This window comes from Guillardia theta, assembly GCF_000315625.1.
Source record: "Guillardia theta CCMP2712 unplaced genomic scaffold GUITHscaffold_34, whole genome shotgun sequence".
Lineage (NCBI taxonomy): Eukaryota > Cryptophyceae > Pyrenomonadales > Geminigeraceae > Guillardia > Guillardia theta.
In genome coordinates, this window is record NW_005434640.1 from 262625 (window position 1) to 277086 (window position 14462).

At 55.0% G+C, this 14462-nt stretch overlaps 4 protein-coding genes across 4 annotated transcripts in view; 1 reads left to right on the top strand and 3 right to left on the bottom strand.

Moving 5' to 3' along the window:
* Positions 1–2656, bottom strand: part of GUITHDRAFT_71226 (hypothetical protein) — a gene marked incomplete at both ends in the record, with an annotated part of 2964 nt that extends 308 nt beyond the window's left edge. The window contains 9 exons of the mRNA XM_005832524.1: positions 57–129; positions 299–357; positions 595–678; positions 865–924; positions 1151–1219; positions 1487–1552; positions 1692–1739; positions 1810–1864; positions 2091–2656. Of these exons, the coding sequence (XP_005832581.1) occupies positions 57–129; positions 299–357; positions 595–678; positions 865–924; positions 1151–1219; positions 1487–1552; positions 1692–1739; positions 1810–1864; positions 2091–2656 (1080 nt within the window). The remainder of the gene's footprint in view (positions 1–56; positions 130–298; positions 358–594; positions 679–864; positions 925–1150; positions 1220–1486; positions 1553–1691; positions 1740–1809; positions 1865–2090) is intronic.
* A 1077-nt stretch (positions 2657–3733) lies between these two features.
* On the bottom strand, positions 3734–4799 carry GUITHDRAFT_108476 (hypothetical protein; the record flags this gene model as incomplete). The annotated part of the gene is made up of 8 exons (XM_005832525.1): positions 3734–3795; positions 3849–3924; positions 3976–4020; positions 4071–4181; positions 4235–4339; positions 4494–4569; positions 4618–4685; positions 4737–4799. The coding sequence occupies 8 exons, from the start codon at positions 4797–4799 to the stop codon at positions 3734–3736; spliced, it is 606 nt and encodes a 201-aa protein (XP_005832582.1).
* A 3305-nt stretch (positions 4800–8104) lies between these two features.
* Positions 8105–9540, top strand: GUITHDRAFT_108477 (hypothetical protein; the record flags this gene model as incomplete). Its single annotated transcript, XM_005832526.1, has 2 exons — positions 8105–8779; positions 8866–9540. 2 exons carry the CDS (start codon positions 8105–8107, stop codon positions 9538–9540), a joined length of 1350 nt encoding a protein of 449 aa, XP_005832583.1.
* A 302-nt stretch (positions 9541–9842) lies between these two features.
* On the bottom strand, positions 9843–12543 carry GUITHDRAFT_108478 (hypothetical protein; the record flags this gene model as incomplete). The annotated part of the gene is made up of 9 exons (XM_005832527.1): positions 9843–10049; positions 10508–10781; positions 10831–10857; positions 11038–11090; positions 11145–11243; positions 11488–11544; positions 11717–11836; positions 11948–12017; positions 12065–12543. 9 exons carry the CDS (start codon positions 12541–12543, stop codon positions 9843–9845), a joined length of 1386 nt encoding a protein of 461 aa, XP_005832584.1.
* Between the last annotated feature and the right edge of the window lie 1919 nt (positions 12544–14462).

Consider the following 14462-nt stretch of genomic DNA (forward strand, 5'->3'; position numbering starts at 1 on the left):
AGGAGGAGGAGGAGGAAGCGATGGTGTTGGTGGTGGAAGAGGAGCTTTTTCTTGACCTCTTGCCCTGCATCTTTGGCGATCTTGATGAGTGCGGGAGCGCATTCCTTGTCGTAGTCCGGGTTCCAAAACCTGCAAGAGATAGTGAGGAGCATGAGATGGAAGAGGAAGAGAACGAGCGGGGAGCGAGGGAGGAGCTGGAGCAGGAGCAGGAGCTGGAGCAGGAGCAGGAGCAGGAGCAGGAGCAGGAGCAGGAGCAGGAGCAGGAGCAGGAGCAGGAGCAGGAGGAATTTATCCTCACGTGATGGACTCGCCGAGCTCCCCAGCCCTTCCTGTTCGGCCAATGCGGTGCACGTAGCTCTGAAAATTCTTGTGTGAGGAGAAGAGGATGAAAGGAACAACTCGAAGCAAGGAAGATGTGTGAGAGGGGAGGGGAGGGGAGCAGAGCAGAGCAGAGCAGAGCAGAGCAGAGCAGAGCAGAGCAGAGCAGAGCAGAGCAGAGCAGAGCAGAGCAGAGCAGAGCAGAATACGGGAGGGGAGGGGAAGGGAGGGGAGGGGAAGAGAAAAGGGAAGAGAGGAGAGGAAGAGGATGCAAACCTCAACATCTCGCGCCATGTCGAAGTTGATGACGTGGGTCACTCCCTTGATGTCCAGCCCTCTAGCAGCGACGTCGGTGGCGATCTTGGAGCGAAAGTGAGACGATGAAGGAGAACAAGTGAAGAGCAAGAACGAGGCGAGGATGCAACACAGCCTTGAAGCGGAGGAAGAGGAAGAGGAGGAGGAGGAGGAGGAGGAGGAAGGGAGAGGAAGGGAGCAGAAGGAAGGGAGGAGAGGTGGGAGCATCAAACTTTCGACGTCTTCCCTCACCATTAGAGGAGCTTCTCCCTTCACAAATTGAGCTAGCGCTTTGTCTCTGTCCTGCTGCTGCTTGTCTCCGTGGATGGCACAGGTTCCGATGCCTTCATCCCACAAGGCCTGAAAGAATCCTCAATAACGAGAATCAGAAGCACGCGCACGCGCACGAGCACGAGCACGAGCAAGGGGCAGCAGCAGCATTGGCAGGAGCACGAGCAGGAGCAGGAGCAGGAGCAGGAGCACGAGCACGAGCACGAGCACGAGCAGGGGGCAGCAGCAGCATTGGCAGGAGCAGCACCTTTGACAGATAGTCGACTCTTCTCTTTGTGTTGGCAAAGCAGACAACCCTTGCATTTTCAGGCAACTCCTGCGAATAAGGTGAGAAGAACGAAGAGGTGAGAATTCTCCTCTTCCGCCTCCTCCGCCTCCTGCTTCTCCTCCTCATCCTCATCCTCGTCCTCGTCCTCGTCCTCGTCCTTCTCCTCCTCCTTCTCCTCCTCCGCCCGTTCATCATCATCATCACCACCACCACCACCACCACCACCACCACCATCACCATCACCATCACCATCATGATAATCATGATCGTGATCATCATCATCCCCCCCAACGCTTGCTCTAGATGTATCAATACCACTAGAATCTTCCAAAGTTTGGCATCTTTCTCATCGTCAGTCGCGTGAACAAACCGTTGCTTGACCTGTACAGCATTCAATACAAGAATGTTCCTCCCTCCCTTCCCTTCCACACATCATTCCCCTCCCCCTCCCCCTTTTCCTTTCTCCCCCTCCCCCTCCCCCTCTCCTTGCTGGCCTCCTCCTCCTGCTGCCGCTGCTCACCGCTTTGTTTGCTGACAATTCTGCATCCTCTCCACCATCCACGAAGATCTGCATGGCGTATCAGCATCGTTACATTCATGTTCATGCTCAGGTTCATTTATGTTCATATTCATCTCACCTGAAACAAGTCTTCCTTCAGGAATTTCCCCGCCATCTTCCTCACAGCTTTTGGCCTGACAAGAACGGGTCAAACACATGATTACATCCACGTTCCCAGCTGCCCAGCTACTCCCTCCTTCTTCTCCCTCTTTCCCCTGTCTTCCTTTCGTTCATCATCACCACAAGCAGCATGCAGATACATCATCCTCAGTTTTTCCTCCTCCTCCTCCTCCTCCTCCTCCTCCTCCTCTCACCACCACCACCATTCTTCAATCCTCCTTTTCTCATCCCTGATCTCACCATGTCGCAGTGAAGAACAACGTCTGCCGCGCCTCTACCGCCGGCAGAGCGTCGAACACTTTCTTGATCTGCGGCTCGAACCCCATGTCCAGCATGCGGTCTGCCTCATCCAGCACCACATACCCGCACTTGCTGATGTCGCAGCTGTCCTGTGACATCAAATCCACCAGCCTCCCCGGCGTCGCGATCACTATCTTGGGGTCCTGCTTCATCGCCGCCTTCTGGGGCCCCACAGGTACCCCACCGTACAGGCAGCAGCACGTCGCCTGCGCCTCCTTGCCGAACTTCTTGCACTCTGACTCGATCTGGATCGCAAGCTCTCGAGTAGGAGCGAGCACAAGCACCTTGCAACCTCTTCCTCCTCCTCCTCCCAACTTCTCGAGGTAGCTGAAGGCAGGGAGGAGGAAGCCCAGAGTCTTCCCTGATCCTGTCTTGGCGACCGCCACCATGTCGTAGCCAGCGGAGGCGATGGGCCAGGCTTGCGACTGGATGGGGCTGGGGGAAGTGAAACCCGCGTCCTTCATGGCCTTGACGATGCTCTTGGAGAAAGGAGAGCCGTCCAGTGACCGCACGCAACTCGGAGCGACATGCTCTCCGCCCCCGCTCAAGGAGATATGTAGGCTTGCTCGAAAGGCCTCCTCCTCGTCCGAGCCCTGCTGACTCTTCTCGGACTTGCCTTCCTTCCTCTTCTTCTTCGACTGATCCTTGTCCTTGTCCTCTCCAGCTTTCGAGCTTTTCTGCTCCTTGCTCGACTTGTCAGCCTTGGGCGCAGGCTCATCGTCTTCGGCGTCTCCTCCCTTCTTCTTCTTCCTCTCTTCCTTCTTTTCCTTCTTCTTCTTCTTCTGCTTGCTGCCTTCATCGTCGCTCTGATCCTCCTTCTCCGCTTCCTGCTCCCGCGCCTCCTTCTTCGACTTCTTGGAGGTCTTTTACTCTTGCTCTCCTCTACCTGCTCCTGCTCCTCCTCCTCCTCCTCCTCCTCCTCCTCCTCCTCCTCTCGTTTTCGCTTTTCTGCCTTCATCTTCTTCTTCTCTTCCTTCTTCAACTTCTTCATCATCGCAAGCTCGTCGCTCTCACGCGCTACTGCCATGGCGCCCGGCATTTCGGCAATGGCACGTGCGGGTACCTTGTTGGTACCTTGCAAGTCACGATACTGAGGCAGGCCTGGTAAGTTGGTATGGTGTTGCCCGGTCCGATTGGCATGTTCGCCGTCGCACTGGCAGGCTGCGGCCCGGCCGGCCAGCCGCCCGGGCCAGCCGGGCCCCGAAAGTTTAGCCAGCCGCTGAGCGGCCCCGGCGGCGCCGGGTCGTGGTCATTGTGACGGCCCGGTCTGCCCAGCCTGAGGGCCAGTGACTCAAGCTGCCTGAGCCGCCGCCCCGGCCGCCAAGGCGTCGCGGTCACTCGGAATCATAGCTGAGTCATTGAAATCGGGCTGGCCGGAACTAAGTTCCAAACACCTATGTGATGGAATCTTTACTCAAAGTTAAGTTAAAAATGGAATGATGCGGCGGGTGGCTGCCACAGTCAGTTGGAAACCGTCACGGAGCATTCTGGCATTCGGACCAGCCGCGAGCCGCCCTACGGACGGTCTGGCACCTGGCATGGGATCGTATCCAGCTGTAGCGCTGAACTTGCGAGCATCACAATCATTCGGTTTCTGGAGGATTATCTCCGTTGTCCCCCGACACCGTCCCTGACGGATTCTTTTCTGCCGCAATGATCACAAACTTATTGCTCTGGCTCATATCAAGACATTCAAACCTTCATCTTCGTCATACTCAGCGGAAGCATACAGTGGCTTGCTGGCGTTTGACAGCTCCTCTTGCACTCTCCTCACCTGATCCGAGTTGTCACCAGCAGCAGCCGAGTTCAGCACATGGACGCAAACCCGTTCGATCTCCTCCTCCACCTGGTTCAAGCGAACATTGGGGTCCTTGTTGAAAGCACCTGAGTACCCCAGCACCCTCCATGCCGGATCAGAACCTGTTCGAGAAGCATGGCGTTCACTTCGGTCTCCGAAATCTCTACTTCCTGCTCCTCCTTCTCCTGCCGGGTCCCTTCGAGCTCATTGGCGCGCATGCCCTCTTCCAGCTCCTGCGTGGGGGGAGCGCAGTAAGGACAAGGAGGAGGGAGGTGTTGGCAGATACTTCAGTTCGCACGCGGACTCTCTCCAGCTCAAGGATTCGCTTCAGCGCGTTCATGTCCCGAGCCGCCAGCACAGTCTCAACACTGAATCGAACCAAATCCACCTCCTGCAATGCCCCATCAAAAAACAACAGATCACGGTTGGGGCAACTTGAAGGGACGACGGAGGTGAGAGGTGGAGGGGAGGGTGGAGGAGGGAAGGGGAGAGAGGAGGAGGAAAGAGGAGGGGGGAGGGGGGAGGAGCGGGTGGTGGTGGAGTACCAAAACTCTGCTCTTCTTCAGCAGTAGCGAGCGGTCCTCGTCTTCGTCCTCGCTCTTGATGCAGATGACGTCGACGCTGATCAACAATCAGCAGTGAAGGGCATCAGTGAAGCCTCCGGCCCACCTGAGGAAACCCTGGGGGCACGACTGCACCTCGGAAACACTTATGACATAATGATCCTCTTCCCATCCCTGGAAGACGCGATGAGCCCCTCCTTCGAACATCGTCAAGTGTTCTCTGACCTTGTCTCTGAGCCACTGCCTCGATGCCTCCACCGCCCTCTCATGTGAGGCTTCCTCCGACATCGGCCGGTGTTGACGGCGTCCCTGAACGAGGAGGCGTCCAGACTACCTCTACAACATGACGTCAACGCGAAGAGTTCAGCTCCAGCGACAGATTGATAGACGAAGGGAGGTACAACAAGAAGCAATCAGCAGCGGTGGTGGTGGTGGTGTGGGGAGGAGGGCAGGGAGAGGAGGGCGGGAGCTGGGAAGAATGCAGAGGACGTGCATGTGCCTTCATGTGTAATAATGGAGGAAGTAAGGGGGGGGGGGGGGGGGGGTGTGTGGAAGGATGCAGAGGAGGTGCGAGGCGGGTTGTGGGGAATTTCGACGTGGAGAGTCAGCAGGAATATGAGGGGAGGGGGGCAAAGCGAAAAGGTGATGATCAGAGACTGATGGTGGTGGGTTAATAATAGGGCTGTGAAGCCATAAGAAAGGGAAGGGGCATGTCAAGCCTTGATGATCGCCCCGACAGACATCGGGGGGGTCGAAGGAGGAGATTTGGAAAGGTCGAGAACGAGGAGCAGGAGAGGAGCAGAGGCAGGAGGGAAGGAGGTGACAGGACCGACAGGCAGCAAGGCATGGAGGAGAGGAGAGAGAGGGAAGGACAGAGGAGACAGCGACGATGTACCGGTGAGGTGAGGTCAGGAAGGAAGGGGAACGTTTGTGCCCTGGTCCTGAGTCCGAGCCTGTGTCCGAGTGAGTGAAACGCGCGGCCTGTCAAATTGCGAACGCCGGGCCCGGGCGTGTCACAGTGGCTGATCCGCCCCCCCCGCGGCCGCCGGGCCCGGCCCGTCCCCGGCCCGGGCGGCCCGGGCGGCCAATGCTATGGCCCGGGCCATGGCATTGGCGCCACCCGGTGACGCGGCCGGCGCCGGGGCCCGACCCTGGCCCACCGGCGTACTACACGGTACTAGGCGGCTAGCTAACGGGTTCCGGCCCACAGGCAGTCAAATCGTCTGACACTCAAGTCCCCCCGCTCGCCTTTTTGGCCCCCTTCACAGTCACCCTGCCCCCTTCAAGTGAGAGTCGACCGAACTGTAGAACAAGTTTTAAATCCTGCTGCCTAAAATGATTTTCAGTCATCGTGGTACAAGCGGTGAGGGAGTTGACTCGTAGCAGACTGTACCAGTAGGGGTTTCACTTGGTACGAGCAAAAAGATAGGATCCCTAGTCTAAAACTATTTTTAAACACCTCACCATTTTCCGCACCTGGAAGTGCAAGCATGTAACAAATCTGCTCTTACATGGGAGGGGGTACCTACCCCAGCTCAAGATTTGCTGAAGTGCTACCACTACCCCTGTGTTCTAGTATTTGAGGAGTCACACATCCCGTCATGGGATCCACCACTACCCCTCAATTGCCCTTACGCCCCAATGCCTTGCAACTGGTCACCCCACCCCCACTGACCTCTGAACGGACTACCCCTACCTGACTCGATTCAGGGAACACCACCCCCATGGGATATCATTCCTCAAAGTTCGGGTTCGACATGGTCACGCGACCAGGACAACCGTGGTCAATCGTTGCGGGTTCCGAACCCGCCTCGTGACTTGCTTACACCCAAGCTCTACACCCCGTTCTTCCAGGTCATTCACACCCGTACTCAGTCATTTCTTTCCCCTACAAATCCTTCCCCTGACCCTTCAATTTGTTTGTCAGACGCCCCACCCCCACCCCCTTTTCCTACTTTCATAACACCCTTTTTACACTGTATCCAACGTTTCCCTGCACAGGAGTGTTTCTAGTACCCCTCTTCACCTATAGCACATCCCTGGAGTCGGGTGGTAGGGTCTCTTCTTCTGTGTGGGTGGGGGGTCGCCCGAAGATCTTTCTTTGAGTAAAAACAATCCCCGGGTACAAGTGCCCCATTTTAAAAAAGAACTTTATGAAGCTGTATCAAGAGGAATAAATGTACTATTGTATACATCCAAGCAATATTTTTAAAAGAAATTTTTTGTTTTAATTATTACCTACTTCATTATATAAGTATTTAACATATAAAACTTTTATACCCCTTTGCAGGGTCCCAGGGATGGGGGGGTCGTAACAGGACCCCTGTATACTCTTTAATACCCCGTCCAGACCCAACAAATCAATGGGTGGTAGGTATAGCAACAATATAGGGTATCAAGATAGGGGTTGCAAGTTCGGTTTGCTTTAGGAGTGGGTGGGTGCTCCACAAATCGTGAACCAGGGGGTACTGGGGTCATTGATCCTGCTTTACGACTGGTGGGTAGTCAATTCAATGGTTCTAAGTAAGGTGCCGTATCTGCCACCTATTTGTGGTAGGTGGGGGTACATTGACTAGGGGTACAGAAGATATGGCTGCCAGGGTACAAAAGGCCTTGGGGTAACTACCCAAGGAAAGAAGAATGGAAATTCATCTGGTTCCGGTGCTTTCGAAGTGACAACAAAGGGGTAGGGGTAGGTCAATCAGGGGTACTGATTGAGAAATGGATTTTGAACATGATCAGGCCTATGGGGTAGTGCCATTATATCAAAAATAAGGGGTAGTGAGTGGCATATGTATAAAACATAGGGGTACTTCCTCCCAGAGAATAGGCGGTGCATTAATTCCATGAGGGGTGGAGGTGGTTTACGGATGGTAAGGTGGAACAGGTAGGGGTGGGTGGAACAAGGGTAGTAGGAATGAGTGGGGAAGGGTAGTACAGACTTTTGAGAAAGGTGAGGGGATGTCGAAAATGCGAAGGCAACTAGCAGAAAGGCGAAGGAGGTGGGAGGCGTAAGATGAGGGCGGGCAGCAAGAGAAAGGGGGAAGGAGAGAAATGTACGATGAACAAGTAAGATGTACCTGAGTGAGACATGAAGAAAGGAGAAGGATGAGTTGGATGGACGCGGAAAGGTGCAAGTAGGGACGACGAGTTGGAAAATTCTTTCTCAATGCGTTCTTAGTTTTTCAGGTGGTATGGGAAGAAGTTGAGTGTTTGCAATGTGCTGCTTATGATTCGAAATGGGTTGATATGAAAGATTGAGGCGTTCGATGCAAGAGAGTCGATGGTACTGTGTTACGAAGCGTCAGTTGTAGGGTGTTTTCTTAAAGCGCAAAGAAAGCAGGCATCGGACATTGTGTTGTAACACGTTGGTACGAAGTGATCCTTCAACTTTGAGATATGTATTTGTTGATGTCGACTGGATGGGCTGCACCGCGTATAATTGTTAGGATGACACGAAGAAGATGTTTGTGCTAGTTCGGATATCCTGTTGTGAAAAGTCCTAGAAAGACCAGGGTCATCCTCTGCGACTTCTTTCGCATGTTCTTATCCCTGCTGACCTGTTGGGCGGGCGCAGATATCACGACACCTGCATGGACAAGTGTCCACGCGCCTCCATGTGGCCTTTGCACATGATCAATGCCCACGATAGCTTGCAGCAGATCTACTCGTTCAGGGACAAGCTGCCACAGGCCAGTGGCTGGATGGCGGATCACCGAGCTCGCAGCTCGAAAAGCAGCAGGTCCACGGCCTTGCAGGGGATGACGAGCGATGCCTGGACGGCAGCCAAGAGCAAGGAGCTGCCTGCTGAGCTCCGAGGGCGGGAACCGCAGAGACATCCGAGCCAGGCCATTCAGGACTCGAGCAGGACGAGGCCTCTTCCTGTGTACTCGTACCCGATCATACAAGGAGCAGGTCCATGGGAGTCTTACGAGAACGGAGAACCGAGGGCATTCACACCCTACCGCCCAGGCACCCTCGGCGGCTCTTCCCCTTCCTCCACCTCCTCTTCCAAGGACAACCGCCTGGTCACCGTGGGTCAGGTGGGAGGAAAGCAGGAGAAAAAGTCGGGCTCGAAGAAGAAGCAGCAGAAGATGCAGACCAAGGTAGCGCAGCCGACGCAGACTGAGTACGGGGATATCGCGATCTTCCCAAGGAGGAAGGCGGGGCAGTCGGGGATGGGAAGCAACCGACCACCCGTGGTAGTGACGCGCGAGGTGCTGGAGAGTCACTTCAACATGCCTCTACTTGCAGTCTGCAAGAAACTGGTGAGAGGAGGAGGAAGAGGGGGGAGGGCGAGGGGGAGGGACGGAAAGTCTACTTGATGGAGGATGCTGACCGGGATTCTTGGCAGGGACTTTGCGCTACGGTGCTCAAGAAGGTTTGCAGGCAGTTGGGAGTACACAAGTGGCCGTACAAGGAGACGAAGCTGACGGCGAGGAGGCAGGGCAGGCTGCTGTCCAACGGCATGATCGCTTCCTCCCCCGTTGACAGGCCAAAGGAGGAGGCAGAGAAGGCCATCACGCCCAAGAAGGAGGAGCACGCCCCAGCTGTAGGTTCAGCAGCGGTAAGGAAGGAGCTCTACAGCCCGGTTGCCTTGAGACCTGCTGTGCAGCAGAGGCCAGTCAGGACTGTCGTCAAGACGCTGGACTCCGTGGAGCCCAGGCACAGCTGGAGCGAAACTGACAAGGCTCGGGGCATCTGGATGAGCTCCCAGCACGAGGACATGTCGGAGCTCAACGTGGAGCCGGGGGACGCGGACTTGGAGCTCTGGCAGGAGGTGGAGGGAGGAGCGGAGGGGCAGGGTGGAGGGCAGGAGGCGGCCGCCATGTCCTCGAACGCTGGCGTGCCGGTGAGCGGGGAGGCGATCGGGGGAGACGCGCAGCTGGAGATGCTGATGGGGGACGGAGGATGCGACGACATGCGGTGGCTCTTCGCCGAGCCCCCCAGCAGCTGCCTGCCTGACGCCCGGGAGCTGGAAAGTTCCCTACTGGGCCCCTTGCAGGCGTTCCCTACTGATAGTAACTAGAGGCGCCGAGGAGGAGGAGGAGGAGGAGGAGGAGGAGGAAACCTGTTGTAAGTTTAGGCTGTAACTCTTAACTTGTATTGAATCGCGGTGATCAGCGAGGAGGTGAAGGGTGGAGGGAGGGATGGACATTTAGCTGAAACAAGGGTGGAGGACTTGAGCTGCGATCCTTTCCCTTGTCATTCGAGTTGGAGGAAGAGCAGACTCGACTGTTGTTCATTGTTGACGACGAGGAAATTGTTTACAAGTTTCTATGTGGAATTGTATAGAACGACAAGAACAAGTTCAATCAATGTGAGAGTGCTTCAATGCTGTGTTGATAACGCTCTGAGCAGCAACTTGGCTCTTCTGAGAACCTCCTCCTCCTCCTCCTCCTCCTCCTCCTCCACCTCCTCTCCTTCCCCGTTCCCCTGCCTCCCCTCTTGCCCATCCTGTGGGTTCTCCCTTCGCTCCGTGTTCATCACCTCCTGCTCGATTTGCAGCCGAAAGTCGCTCTCCTTGCGGAGAATGCCCTGCAGGAGTTTCAGAGGAAGGCTGTTGGACAGGAAAGACAGCAGGCAAGAGCAACGAGGCAGGAAAGAAGAGAGGAGGAGAGGAGAGGAGACGGAGAGCAGACGGAGAGGAGAGGAGACGGAGAGGAGAGGAGAGGAGGTGGAGAGGAGAGGAGGCGGAGAGGAGAGGAGAGGAGAGGAGATGAGATGAGAGGAGAGGAGAGGAGAGGAGAGGAGAGGAGAGGAGAGGAGGGTCACGATCTCTCCTACCTGGATGTCACAAGCAAGAGGTTTGAGAACATTCTCGCTGAGGTGATCGCAAATGTGTCTGATACGATCAGAGAAACCAATTTCTCCTGCTTCCTCCTCCTCTTCTGCTCCTGCTCCTGCTCCTGCTCCTGCTCCTGCTCCTTTCCGCCCCCCTCCCTCCTGGCGCACCAATCATCACACTCTTCTAAAATCCTTTCCTCCTTTCTCACCTCGCCGTCTTCCTCGTGGGCCGAAAGTTTTGCAGGCTCCTGCATTCTGTCCTCTGCATTTTCGATCTCCCCATCGCTCTGCCTGCTCTCTCCCTCCACAACTTTTGCCATTAGCGCGTTCAGCTCGTCCAGGTTGTTCCGCAAGTCCTCCTTGCAGCTATCGAAGTTCCCTCCGTCCCAGCTGTCATCATCAATCTTCCCGACTTGCTCGCCTTCATCTTCCTCGTTGTCTTCGCCTCCCTTGCGTCGTAGTGTAGAATTACCTTGGATGGTCCTGTATGCCAGTCAGGTGAAACAATCCTCTGTCATATCAGATTGCAGACCCGAAGGCTTGAGGGGTCCGTTTGATGCTGCACGAGCATTCAAGTTCAGAACATACTCCTCCATTCTCCTCCTGCCCTCTCTCCTCTCGCCTTCCTCCTGCCTTGTCCTCCCTCCCCTCCCTGTCCTCCCTCCCATTTTCTTCTTTCCCCTCCTCCCTCCTCCGCGCCCCCCCCCCCCCCCCCCGCTCCCCAATCTGCCCAACTCACATTGCCTGCTCCACACGGAAGACATGGTCCACTAGGGGGTTGATCAGGTTCATCTGCTCGAACTCACACGTGAGATGTCGACAGGAGGAGACAAGAGAGAAAGTCACCTCTGATTGCAGTTGCAGGTTGTACTCGTTCATAACTCGCAGCATCTTCACCATCCCGTCCTTGCAGGCCTTCAGGTTCTCAACCTCGTCGTCGACCATCTGGTAGGAGGAGAGTTGGGAAGGAAGATGTTATCACCATCATAATTGTTTCCATCATCTCCATCATCATCATCTCAACCATCTTCATTTCTATCATCATCTCCATCATCGTCTCCATCATCATCATTATTGCTATCATCATTGCTATCATCATCATCATTGCTATCATCATTGCTATCATCATTGCTATCATTATCTCCATCATCATTCGTCATCATCAACGAAACTTTCAATTTCGCTTTACGTTGAGCTTTCTGCCGAAATTCTGAAACATGAGTGCGTCTTCTTTCTGCCAGCTCTTCTGCTTCGTGTCAGAAGCCGAAAGGAGCTGGTAAACCAATCAGTAATCAGTCGGAGAAACGGGACGAGAAAGAAGGAAGATAGAAGGAGGAGGAGAGATGAAGAGGAGAAAGGAGGAGAGATGAAGAGGAGAAAAGGAGGGAGAAGGAGGGAGCGACAAGCGGAATTCACACTTCAGTCGTTTGAAACATCTTCAGTAGCAGCTTGTCTGTCTCTTTCTTGACATCTTTTGACTTGTCAAAGTTTTCTTTCTCTCTTTCCCTCAGTTGCGTCCTTCTCACTCTCTCCGACACCTACTTGACAACTTCAATCAAACGACGACGATGATGATGATGATGATGATGATGATGATGATGATGACGACGACGACGACGACAAACAAAAACGACATCGTACAAACTCACCCTCTCCATCAACCGCGCATGCAGTGTCGGATGAAAACTTGCTTCCTTCATCTTTTGAGAGGAGACCGACCTGTCAACTGCGTCAGAGCAGGAGCAACTACATCTAACCTACTTCACCTGATCGCCTTCTTCCCCTCTGACTCGCCGATCGCCTCAGGTTTTGCAGTCCACAGACTCTTACTCGACAAGTTGAGCATCGTATCTCGGAAGGGCTTCGTCTGTCTTGCTGCCGCCCCCGTCGACGGAGCTGCTCTCGCATGCTGCCTGCTCTCCATGCTGAACACGACCTTGCTCGTTCGGCGATCATCCACATAGTCCCTCCCGTCCACCCCTCTCATCGCGTCCTCGATGAAGCACGCAGCTCGCTTGGTCCTCCTGATCTTCTCCCTCCCCCCTTCGCTCTCGCTCGGTCGATCCTTCCTATCTCTGATCGCCCTCCCGCTCCATGCCTGCACTGGCACGTACGTCTGAGGCACCGTCCTGCTCTTTCCCGCCGACATGGCAGCATAAACACTTCTCCTCTCCCCGCGCCCCTGCGACACTCGTTGCCATCCTAGCTTAATGCCCTCAGCTTGTCCTGGTACAGCCACAGCCATTCAGCCCAGCCTGAGTGTCTGACTCGAAGGACGTCAGTCCGATCGCATGCTTGAGGGATGAAGAACGATCATGCAGTCTGTCAAACTCTTCTCCTCCCTTCTTAAGGATCTCCTCCTTTCCCCTCGACTTTCAGTTCTCTCCTAAGACAATTGCCCTCTTTCCTCTCCTCTCCTCTCCAGGAGTCTGCTCTGCTCTGCTCTGCTCTCCAGGAGTCTGCTCTGCTCTGCTCTGCTCTGCTCTGCTCTGCTCTCCCCTTTTTCTATGCGATCGCATGCCAAGACTTTCAACGGCTGCATTTTCTTGCAAGTTTGACGTTTATGGTCTCCCATCATCACAGGTCACTCATTTGCATTGACCACATACCCACTATTACCCACCAGAGGCCACAAATACACAATGCTAGCCGAGGCAGGAGGAGGAGGAGGATGGGCCGGCGCAGCCTTGCCTCTCCCATGCTTCTCACCATCGCCAGACTCTCTTCTTCCCTCCCTCCTCTCCTCATCGGCGCAGGCAACAGGCCGGGGGATCTCTGCATGCAAGCCTTCGGCTCCGCTATGGCGTCAGAGTCGAGTGCGCGCCGTCAGCATGTCGTCGAGCTCGGGCAAGGAGGAGCTGGCAAGGAGACGCTTCCTGCTCAATACCTTCGCTCTTTCTGCACTTGTCTTCTTCAATGGGAGGCAGGACGCGGCTCGCGCTGACGACAGCTCCACCATTATCTCTGGCGAGATAAGGTTGGAAGAAGGATCCGACAAGGTTTTTGAGAAGTACGGAGGAGCAGGGCAGCTCGTGCTGATCTCGAGGTGTGTTGGGAAAGGAATCATATCGAAGAAGTCTATCCCTGTAAAGCTCCAAGATTTTCCTGTAAGAAGATGTTCTATGGGAGGATGTGCGCTGATGTAGGGAAAAGGCGGCAGGCAAACCTAAGAAGGGCGATGAGTCGAAAGGTGAAGAGATGTGGCAATGTTGGATGTAAAGGAACTGATTTTCATGATGATGGTGATGGTGGTGGTGGTGGTGACGATGATGATGATGATGACGACGACGACGATGATGATGATGATGATGGTGGTGGTGGTGGTGATGATGACGATGGTGGTGGTGGTGGTGGTGGTGGTGGTTGTGGTGGTGGTGGTAAGTGTGTGTGTGTGTGGAAATAATCCTCCTGTTGATGGAGACGACAACGATGATAATCCTTCTTGGAGGAGGAGGACGAGAAGAAAACCTCTCTGACTCACTGCTGGCCAGGATTTGCCTTCGAGATCAACAGTCAGGATCTCTTTGCGAAGACGGACAGGGGATACATAGTCTCTCCTACCCTGTACGTTGAAGTCCCTGAACTTGCGCAGCCATCCCCTCTGTGCCTTGTCCAGCGATCCGTTACCTTCCCCTCACCTTCCTTCTGATCCTGCTACTGATCCTTCCCTGTCCCCTTTGCGTCTTGCTGCTCCTGCTGCTGCTGCTGCTGCTGCTGCTGCTCCTGCTCCTGCTCCTGCTCCTGCTGCTGCTCCTGCTCCTGCTCCTGCTCCTGCCTCTGTTCTTGTAAATCTGATTGAAACCACCAGGTGGAGTGGTGACGACCTCTTCATTCGAGCTGAGCTGCAAGTGCAGGACAAGGACAAGCAGAAGACAATCCTGTGAGGAGGGAGGGGCACAGGGGGGGGGGGGAACGATGTGCGTGTGGCGTGGGCGACAATCTCATAGCTCCTCGTCGGATCCTCACTTGAAGAGTCTCTTCTCTGTCAGGACCTGCCGGAGAGAATCAAAACTTGTGCTATCGTCAGCTGCGCCATCACCAAACAGCACTGAGGTGGTTCGAACGAGCCCAAGGGTGACAAACGAGCCTTCCGGGCCACTCACAAGGGCCCCGACCTTGCGTCAGAGCATCACGTCTCCTGCAACTCTGCAAGCACGAGAGGGG